This window comes from Cyrtonyx montezumae, unplaced genomic scaffold (genome assembly GCF_038088225.1).
Source record: "Cyrtonyx montezumae isolate F1298 unplaced genomic scaffold, pur_monq_1.0 scaffold_44, whole genome shotgun sequence".
Lineage (NCBI taxonomy): Eukaryota > Metazoa > Chordata > Aves > Galliformes > Odontophoridae > Cyrtonyx > Cyrtonyx montezumae.
The window spans coordinates 301,698-312,446 of NW_027072050.1; the positions used below are offsets into that span (position 1 = coordinate 301,698).

Consider the following 10,749-nt stretch of genomic DNA (forward strand, 5'->3'; position numbering starts at 1 on the left):
GGGGGCGATTTCGCCTACACCGAGCACGAGGGGTCTGCACGGATCCGGAGGGCACGGAAGCGGAGCTCCTGCACATCCCAGAGTGGGCACTGCGCGCAGCGGTGGGACGCGGGTTGCAGTGCACCATGGAAGGACAGGTAGCCCTGCATTTTTTTCAGAGCTTCTTAGCAAAGCAGGAGGTAGATTCTAGCACTGTTAAGCAGGTGCCGGGGTTAATAGCCTTTAGTGAAGCAGAGGGATTGTTTGCTCGTTCAGACGGGTTCTTTGGGGACAAAGAGTGGCGCAGGCTCGGGGATATTCTCTGGTATAAGGTTATTAAAGGGGCAAAGAAATTGATGAAGCCATGGCGGAATGTAATAGATCGCATTAAGAAGTATAAAACAGAAAAACAGGTAGAGGCTCCGGCTTCACGCCAGCTGGAAGCCTCGGGTCCTGACGCAGGCCGCAATAAGCCCGGGGTCGACTATATACCAACACCCCACGTAGGCGGCCCTGTGCCAGTTCACCGTGGCGGTGCCTTGGGAGACGGGTCGGTAGCGGCCCCTCCCCAGGATGGCCTTTGCTTTGATGATGACGATGATGGGCCCGATTTGTTTCCACCGGACCCTGACGGCGGCAACAGCCAGGAGCCGGGAGCTGCACCCCCTCCCACCCCCCCCTCCATCCCCCCCTCCGCGCCTGTTGGCGGGGGATCTGGCTCCACAGTGGCTGCTTCGCCCCCCACTGTCGTTCGCGGCCCGCGCCCCTCGCGGCTAAACTGGTCGGCAGTGGCCAGAGAGGCTATGGGTGCCGGGGATATGGGGATGATGGAGGCGGTGAGTCAGGCATTCCCGGTCCTATATGAGCACGGCAATGATGGAGGCTGGCAGGGGGACTATGCCCCGATAGGTTGGAAAACCCTTTCCCAACTAAGAGCTACGGTCAATGATAGTGGCTTACACGGGGAGCCCACTAAACAGATATTAAATTATATTTGGGGGATTAGTGTGCTTGTTCCGGAGGATATCAAGGTGATAGTACGTATGATAATGAGCCAGTCAGAGCAGTTGTTATGGCAGGCCCATTGGCAGAGACTGAGCGAAATTAGTGCTAACACCCCGCGGGCTGACACCGACCCTCTGTTGGGAGTACTAGCCCAGCAATTAATGGGTGCGGGGCCATTCGCCACTCCCGGGATACAGATGCAAATGGGACCTGATGTGTGTTTAGAAGGTGTGCGGCTCACCGGGCAGGCAATGGAGATGGTTAAGATATCTGCACCAACTCCCTTATACATGTCCCTAAAGCAGGGCCTAAAGTGAGGAGTCTTTTGCCAGTTTTATAGATAGAGTAACAGATGCTATTGATCGAGCTGATGTTCCAGATTGGATGAAGCAGGCATTACTTCGTCAGTGCGCAATGGAGAACTGTAACTCCTCCACTAGATCCGTATTAATTACTCTTCCTATGGATGCTACTATTGAAATGATGTTAGAGCGCATGAGTAGGGTGCCCGTAGGACCACAGGCACTGCTGGTGGAAGCAGTGCGGGAGTTGGGGGGTAAGCTGCTAGAAGCACAGACTCAAGCCTTAGCCGCTTTAGCACCACTGACAGGGGGAAGGGGGCAGAAAGCTCAGAGACCGAGACGGAGCCAGAGTCTTAACTGTTTCCGATGCGGAAAGGCAGGACACATGAAAAGGGAGTGTAGGGCTAGGGTCTGGTGCGACAGCTGCAACTCCGCAACCCACAGCACCCTAGCGTGCCGCTCGTCGGGAAACTCCCAGCCAAGCACGAAGGGCCGTCGCGCGCTGACGACAGTGACGGCTCCAGTGGTCAGCTCCCCGGGGGGGGTACCCCCCTCTCCGAGCCAGCAGCACCTGATAACAGCCACCAGCATGCATTCACAAGGGCCTCCGACTTGCAACCGGCAACAAAAGAAGCCTCAGCTTGGACGTGGCAACCGCAGTAGACGTAACTCTCTTTGACAGCCGACCCACTCGGATACCTACAACAACTCGGGGACATTGGTTATACCTGGGACAACTGTGGGTGCTCTCCTGATTGGACGTTCTTCTACTGGACTTCGTGGAGTAACTGTTTTACCGGGACTTATCGATGCTGACTTTAATGGAACTGCACAAATAGTGCCATAGATGCAATTTCCACCTATTCAGATTCCAGCTTGCTCAGTTAGTGCCACTACTTGTCTTGACACAGGACTTGCAGCCGCTCACTTCGGCAGATCGACGTGAGAGTGGCTTTGGAGCCACCAGAGGACTGGTGCTACTTACAATGCCGATAAAATATTTTGGTCAAATCATCTCAACGCGGGCTGTCAACCACCGTGATCCATCTCTCCCTATAGACATCACCATCCTCAATGGACAAAGGCAACTGCTGGGTGCACTGACGCAGTGCAAAAAGAAAAAGGGGGAGAAAATAGACATCAGGGTCCTGGAATGGCTGTTCACAAGTCTGCAACCAAAGACAACGATTCAGCAGTGAATTGACGATCTCGTGGAATTAATTCAAAAAGGATGCCAGAGGATACTTAGTATGGCTGGAGAAGAACCGGGGACAATATATCTGCCCTTAAAGTGCGTGGACTTGGATCGGTATCTGCAGAACTCAGATGAACTGGCAGCAAGCCTGCTGACCTCGGGAGCTGCTTTGACAGCGCGCTGTCTTGCTTCTCCAGTATTGAAATGGATGACACAACAACACTGGCTGGTGATACCCAAATGAAGTAAAGTACCCATAAAAGACGCCATCGCAGTATTTACAGATGCTGGCCGAAAATCACGCAGGGCAGCTGTGACGTGGTACGAGGATCATCAGTGGAAGCACAAGACTCTACAAGCACAGCCCAGAGACTCTTCAAACTCTGGAACTGTCAGCTGTGGTGTGGGCCTTTATGGAATGGGCACGGAACCCTATTAACACAGTGTCAGATTCACTGTATGTAGTAGGCGAAGTAGAGAGAATAGAAGATGCCAGAATCAGGGAAGTTAAAAATCAGCGTCTCTTTGAATTACTAATCATGTTACAAAGGGCAATAACAATCAGGGATGAAAAGTATGCAGTTCTTCATATTAGAAGTCACAAATGGGCAGAAGGATTGGGCGAAGGGAATCAGAAAGCAGATGACTTGGTTGCCATGTCTGTTCCTATCAATAAATCAGTACAAGCCCGAGAGGCTCACAGTATCTTTCACCAGAATGCTAAGGGTCTGCAAAAGTTATATGGGATCAGTTTAAATGAGGCCAGGGGAATCGTGTGAACCTGCCCAACTTGTGCCGACCATGGTCCCGGACTAGAGTTAGGGGTCAGCCCCAAGGGCCTTGGTCCTCTAGAGATATGGCAGATGGATGGGACCCATTTTCATGAATTTGGCAGACTGAAATATGTGCATGTTACCATAGACACTTACAGTAAATTCATTTGGGCTACGGCCCAGGTTGGGAAAAAGGTATTGCATGTAACTCGACACTTGACAGTGTGTTTTGCTGTAATGGGACTTCCACAGGCAGTAAAAACAGACAATGGCCCCGCATATGCTAGCAAAAGTTTTCAACAATTCTGTAGTAAGTGGGGTGTACGACATGCTACTGGTATACCTAACTCTCTGACAGGACAAGCTGGAGTAGAAATGGCAAATCAGACACTCAAAAGGTGCATAAATAGACTCTCCAATGTGGTGGATATTCAGGAACGCCTATCCAGAGCACTCTTTGCAATTAATTATCTGTGTATTTTTGGGGAGAATGAGGAGATGCCTGCACAGATTCATGGGCAGGTGCCTTCCAAAAACAATGTCACGCCATTCTTTGTAAAATACCAAAATCCAAAAACAGGGATTTGGGAGGGTCCTGCAGAGATAAAATACATGGGAAGAGGATATATATGTGTGCTCACCTCCACAGGTCCCTTGTGGGTTCCAGCCAAATGGACCGAAGCAGCAGTGTCTGTTTCTGTTAATACTCCTGATTTGCCAGGTCAGGAGCCAGGCAGTCTCTCAAATATCACAACCAAATGACCTGTGGGTGACCTGGGTGAACAAGACAGGCCAGACTGATTTGCTTGAGCCTCCAGTCTGCCACAGAACCCTTCCAGACTGCTTAGTCGGAGCTCCGGGTTACAAAGTTGAGGACTTTATTGGGTTTCAGTTGCTGTTTCAGAACAAAGTGCATGTCTGATGCACCATATGAATGTCCTTCTACCATGGGATCCTCAGGAATTAAATCTATTAGGTTCCCAAGCAGTGGGGAGTGCCTCGGGGGGTTGGGGTCAGACATGTTTTTGGTCTGGACAATCACATCAAGGTTACAGCGCGCAGGTGCGGTTATTTGGTAAAGATTACTTGAGAAGTTGGACGTGCTGCCTAATTCTGTCCCATTCTCTAACTCAGCAGGATGGACGATGGTCTCTCCTAAAAATCAGAAAGTGTTTTCTGTGTTGTTTTTCTTTAACAGATAAGATAACTCAGTCATTTCATTGTATGCTTTATATGTATATTGTATATGATGAATATTGGTAAACTCACTCTTCCTATGAATACTTTTAAGATAATTGGGAGATAGTTTTGTGAGCAGTCAAGAGGCTAAAATTTAAAGGAATTATAGAGAATGGGGAGACTTATAAGGCAAGGAAAGAGGAGGTTCCCCTGAAGAATACGACTGCTGCTGAGAAGATCATACACCCCACTGCTCTAAGCAAAAGAGTAGGCGAGGGAGGCAGAGGCGTACAGCGGTGGGGCTATGAGAATGACCTCCGAGGTGAAATCACCTTGACCTTTGTCTCCTAACCTGGAAGGCCTCACGAAGCTATATTGAAAGTGCTCTCTGCATTAATTCAGATTGACCTCAAAAAAAACCAAAAAAAATCTTTTGGATCACAGTCAATCTATACATAGTCAACTGCAGTGGTTAAGGGATCGAACACAGAAAATACAGGTAGACAAAAATCCCTTCGATGATCAGTTAGGATCATTATTCGGGGGTCTTTCCCCACGGATTACAAGCCTTGTAAAGGAGAGTTTGCATTGGCTATTGCTTATTGTAATCATGCTTATTGTGCTTCGCATACTGTATAGCTGTATTATGAGGGGTACTGACAAGGCTATACAGAAAGCTATGCTCGTACAAAAAGAAAAAGGGGAATTGTTGGGAAATGGCTGCAGGAGCAGGGAAGTCACGGTGATATGTGCGAGCACAGTTTGCACTGCAGCACAGGCTATATGCTCATGGAAAGGTATTCGATGTTGATAGGAGGTCATGATGCTCCTAGGCCAAGTGACAAACAGCTCAAAGCGGACATGAACTTGTCATGGTTTTATGATTTTTGGTACTGGTATTCCACATCATAACATCATGTAGTGCATTTAGAGTTAAAGAGTTAATGCTCCAGCTCCGTGGATCATCGATAGTTCCAGGTATGCCTGTCTCAGAAGAGAAGAAGAACTCCATTCCCCAGAGGACTTTGCGATGCTTTGCGTTCTTACGTGTTTACGCTCAGAGGGAAAGATAAAAACTGTCTGCGGTCACGGGACTCTCTCTTTTTTTTGGGGGATCGACTCAGCAGTGGGTGCTCGCTGCCGTCCGCCTTCAGCGTTAGCGTAAGGCCTTCGGTTTATCGGACACTCTCTCTTGCTCATTTTATTTGATTTATTAGCTTTAATTCCAATTATATTGTATTATATTGTGTTATTTTGCTTTCCAATATCTTATTTAGTAAATTAGCTTTCCTCCTCAGATCGTTGCCGCTGTATTGTTCCTAGGCCCATCTCCCTTTTCCCTTCTCCCTTTCCCCCTTCCCCTTTCCTGGGGCGTGGGTCCGTGGGTCCCCCGCACCAATCGTCACGGAACCGGGCCGAACCTGCCCGTAAACCGTTGACAGAACTGCTTCAGCTGAGCAACCCAAGCTGCCAAGACATCTATGGGAAACTTCTGTGATTATGTTGTTCACCCTGCTTTCAGTGAAGAAGGCTTCACAGGACTGCTGATAATTGTAACTATAGGTATTTTCAGAATAAGCTGTCCTTGGTAGTCTAGTCTGTTTAGCTTTCCTTTGGGCTCTGTGTTATGCGCTGGCCACGCTGATACGGCGCTCAGGGGAAAGCACACTGTGTGAACCATGAGAAAAGCAGAAGCAGGAGATGGTCTGTGGGAGTGGGAGAGGAAAAGTGCACTTTGAACAGGGGACGCCCTGCCAGCACTGCCTTTCACACCCGCCACCGACGCATTCCTGTTTGGATTTCTTAGGATTAGGATGATATCCAGAGTTACCTCCCTCAGGATGGTTTCTCACTGCTGTTCATTGTTGGGAACTGCTTAAAGTTGTTTTTTCTCTGAGGCTCTCAGCCAATGATTGTGTGCCATTCTCTGTACGCCCCTGTCTTAAACACTATAAGAATAAGGCTGTCCGGGTAACAAAAAAAAAAGCCTGATCATTCATGTATTGAGTCCTGTCGTGCTCCCCGCCCGAGAGCAATCCACTCGGACCCTGATATCCGCAGCACCAGCTCTGCAACCTGCTTTTCCCTGCCAAGTCTATGACCAGCGCCTACGGGACTCAGCCCGTGCTGGGGATCCTTCCTGTGGCAGGAACGTCCCATCCTGGGCAAGGAGTACGGTAAGAGCCTGGGGGAGGGGAGGTGGCAGTGTGTCCGGCTGAGCCCCCCCCCCCCCCCCCCACTGTTTTCCTTCTGCTCTGCAGCGGCCACCCGCAGCCAGAGCAGTGGGGCATGGGAGGGCAGCCCGGGGTACATCCCTTTGCTGTCCCTCTGCTGCCCCCCTCCAGCACCCACGATGTCTGCAACTGGAGCCTCCTCCAGCACCAGCCCTCAGCCCCTCAGTGAGGGCACTGCTCCAGCTGCTGCTGTGCTGGGGGGGCCCTCTAACACAGATGTCCCGTGCAGCGCTGGTAGCACCACATCAGCTCTTTATTAATAAAAATAGCTGGGCCTCCCTGTGCCTGCACCCCTGGGGGGGCTGCCCTACGCAGTCCGAGGGTGGGGGCCTGGCTCCATCTGCCCCCGTAAGTCTGCTTTGCCCTCAGATTGGTGCTCGTGCAATGAGCTCACAGGCATGAAGTGTAGGGGGAGTGGGATGGAGCCCCACGGCCTGCGGGGGCTCCCTGGGGGGGGGGGGCTGGAAGCTACTCGGGCCCCCTCCCCCACCTCCTGGGGGTCCTGGAGCCGGTCCCATGGGCTGGTGGCCTGGTGACAGCCAGGTCCGTGTTGGCATCACGTCTTCTTGTGCCTGAGAGGGAATGCAGGGTGAGGGGATCCTGCTGGGCCAGGGCTGCAGGGGCTGCTGCCCCCCACTCACCGCTCTGGCCAAGCCCCCATGGCCGCCAGCTGCTGCTCCAGCTCCAGGATGCGCAGCCCGATGTACCCTGAGGTCAGCAGCAGGGCCACCATCCTGGGGACAGCACAGCGTCACACACCGCTGAGAAGGGACACAGGGCTGGGGGTGTGGGTGGCCCTCACCCAGGGACTCACAACAGCAGGCAGAGGATGATGATGGTGTTGAAGGCACATGGTCGCACGGTGCTCTGGGCTGGCGGTGCTATGTGGGGTCCCCCTGCCAGGACCAGATGGTGTTGGGGACAACAGTGCGGCTGAGACAAGTCCCGGCCCTGTGCTGCTCACATGGGTGCTGCGTGGCTCTGCTGAGGGCACTGCTCACCTCTGCCCAGAACTGGAGCATCCTCTGCCATCTCCTCCTCTTCTTCCTCATCCTCCTCTGCTCTGTTCAGCGTTGGGCTCAGCTCATCTGCATGTAACCGGGATCCATTCATTGAGTGCCACAGGCACGGGGTAACCCCAAGCAGAGAGGTCTATAGGGTGCTGATGGGGCTGTGGGGGATGGCTGCTCACCCTGCAGCTCCAGGAGGCCGTTGGGCTCTGGCGTGCTCTGCTCCAGGTCTGAGTGGCTCGAGGTCTGCAGGAGGACAGGGCCTGGTTGTAGGATCGGTGTGGGGGCTGGCAGAGGGCTGGGGCTTCTCAGCACCATCTTCCCACCCCAAAAAAAAAAAAAGCCCTTCCTGCGGCCGTGCAGTGCTGCTGCCACTGTTCCCTTACCAGGGATTTCTTAGGGTTTTGCTCGGTGCTGTGGTTGAGGGGGGAGGCTGGGGGGCTCCAGGCGTTGTCCTGCACAAGGAGAGCTGCAGTGGGGGGTACTGCACAGGGGGCACTGCACCCAGCTCCCACCCAGCGCAGTGCCTACCTGCAGGTGTCTGCAGAGCGATCTCAGCAGTTGGTAGGTGGCCTCACGCCGGCGCAGTGACACAAAGAGGAACTGTGGGCAGAGGGATGGGCGGTCGGCTCCCCCCGCGGCCCCAACCCCATAACCCCCTCCCCAAGCTCACCTTATCCCCCTGCGCCGTGCGGATGCTGAGCGCGTTGGGCACCAGCAGCGCTGTGTTGGTCTTCTTGAGGGCACAGACAGAAACCACCGGAATGACGACCTGCGGGGAGCAGGCATGTCAGACCCTGTGCCCCCACACCGCCCCGCACCCTCCCCGCGCCCCCACCTTGATGTCCCTGAGCAGCAGCGTGGCGTGGAAGCAGAGGTGCCCGGAGGAGATGTAGAGGCGGCCGTGGTAGGGCACCTCGCGCTGCCAGGCGCAGGGGAAGCAGGCCAGCAGCACCTCGCGCCCCGCGATCTCCTCAAAGGCTTTGTGGAAGGCAGCACGGCGCTTGCTGAGCTGTGGGGAAGGCAAAGCGTGGGGCTGAGCCCTGGCAACCCCTATACCGACCACAAAATGGGGATGGGGTCCCCCTCTCCTCGCCCTCAGCACTCACCGGGTTTGGGGATCCCGGCTGATCCGATGCCTCTGGGGTCTCGGTGCAGGTGGAGGGGTCATAGGTTCTGGATCTGGTGGGAGCCGCAGCTGCTGAGCTGTGGCCGTGTGAGGGCTTTGGCTCAGGGATGCGGCCCCGCAGGACATGGGGGTCACGACTCGGGGACACAGCACCCACCTGGTGAGCGTGGGGTGCGGGTCCTGCTGTGCTCTGCCCCTCTCCTCCAGGCTCTGCCACGGCTTATCCAGCACCGCCCTCCTGCTCCTCCGCAGCCTCCTCGACATGGAGCAGCCCGCTGTGCTGCGGGGGACAGGGACAGGTGAGCGGGCACGACAAAAGCACAGCCTACCCGGTCCCCAAGCCCTTCACCCACCCCATGCTCGCACAGCACTGGGGTTTGGCTGCTGTTATCCGTGGGTGATGGCGCGTGGGGTACTCCTTGTCCACGTGTCCCAAGAGGAGGACACTGCCTGTCCCCAGCAAACATCAGGGAGCTCAGCACCCTCCGATCAGCCACCAGGGCTCACTGCAAGGAGCAGCACGGCCATTCTGAGCCCTTTCAGAGCATCTCCGAGTGCTGCCTGCCCCCCTGCCCCGAGGTCTCTGGGGCCCCACAGGGCACTCCCTGCATGGCTGCCACCGTGGCCCCACTCCAGGAAGAACCGCGCCTCGGGCTCTCCCCATACAGCAACCACAGCCCTGGGGCTGGCAGACACGTCCCCTGGGTGGCCATGGCACCTCCAGCACCCATTTGCAGGCAGCGGGTGGCAGCTGCCGGGCCTCTCTGTGGCTCCCAAGGAGGTGGACACACAGGGGACCGAAGGGCAGAGAGCAAAATTCCTGCGCTGGGGCTGCTGCCCAGCCCAGGTGGTACCTGGTGGTGGGGAGAGTTGGGCGCTCCCGTCCCGTCCCGTCCCACTGAACCGTAGCCCTGTGCTCCCACGCTCTCCTTCAGCCCCAGCCCACAGCCGCCTCTTCCTCCTCCTCCTCCTCCTCCCGGCGAGGAAGGGCAGGCAGGCGGGGCTGGGACCGGCCGCAGCAGGTTTGCAGGGAGGTGTCGGGTGGGGCTGGACGGAACAAAAACCACCTGGGGGTGGAGGGGATGCAAAGGGCATCAGCGCCACGATGGCACGACCCAGACCCTGCGGGATCCCAGCGGGATGGCGGATACAGGACCCAGGTGGGATGCAGGAGGGATGCAGGATGCCCACCTTCCCCCTCCCTCGCCCCGCTCCCGTGCCCACAGCCAGAGATCCTCTACACACGGGGTCTGCCAGGTGTGCAAGCACCAGCACCACCGGCTGCCACCACTCTCACCTGCCCCTACTCCGTGGGGGAGTATCCCCCCCTCCCACAGAGGGGATGGCTGAGCCCTCTGCGTCCCCAGGACCCCAAACCAAGCTGCCAGCGCAGGGCCAGGCGGCCCCGAGGGTAGCGGGGCAGTCCCTTGGCCTTGCCCACGGGTGACTGGGGCATGTGTCGAGGCCGCCCTGCTCACCCTTGCTCCCTGCCCCGTGCTGACACAGCCCTGCGCTCAGCACCGCGCCGCAGGGAGCGGCCAGAATGCACTGCTGCAGCTCCCCGCGCTCCGCCTGCAGCCCAGCACCGCGGCACTGCATCCCCAGCTGCCCTGCGCACACACCGCGTCTCATCCTGGCCGTGTGCACACACTCCCCTTGCACAAACACGTGCGTGCACACACCCCGTTGCACACTCACCTCAGAGCCCCGTGCTCCCCAGGCCCCGCCCCTTTCCGTCTACGCCCCGCCCCTTTCCGTCTACGCCCCGCTCCCACGTGCTCCCTCCCTCCCGCCCATCCCGTCCCCACGTGCCCGCCACGTGCAGGGCCCACGCACCCCCACGGTGCCGCACCCTGGGTCTCTTGGTGCCCCCGTGCACGCCGATAGGTGTCCGGCGGGGCCCGGACCCTGAGCGCACCTCAGCCGCCCGCACCGGGCCCCAC

The 10,749-nt window shown here is 56.1% G+C and overlaps 1 protein-coding gene across 1 annotated transcript; it reads right to left on the reverse strand.

The window, feature by feature from the left end:
* Positions 1 to 407: 407 nt before the first annotated feature.
* On the reverse strand, positions 408 to 9,990 carry LOC136055526 (GRAM domain-containing protein 2A-like). The gene is given in 13 exon segments (XM_065747320.1): positions 408 to 606; positions 7,309 to 7,401; positions 7,482 to 7,563; positions 7,669 to 7,755; positions 7,860 to 7,923; positions 8,064 to 8,132; positions 8,209 to 8,280; positions 8,351 to 8,449; positions 8,516 to 8,689; positions 8,787 to 8,859; positions 8,964 to 9,086; positions 9,661 to 9,674; positions 9,677 to 9,990. Coding segments are annotated over 13 exon segments (1,374 nt in total). The 5' UTR covers positions 9,902 to 9,990.
* Positions 9,991 to 10,749: the final 759 nt, after the last annotated feature.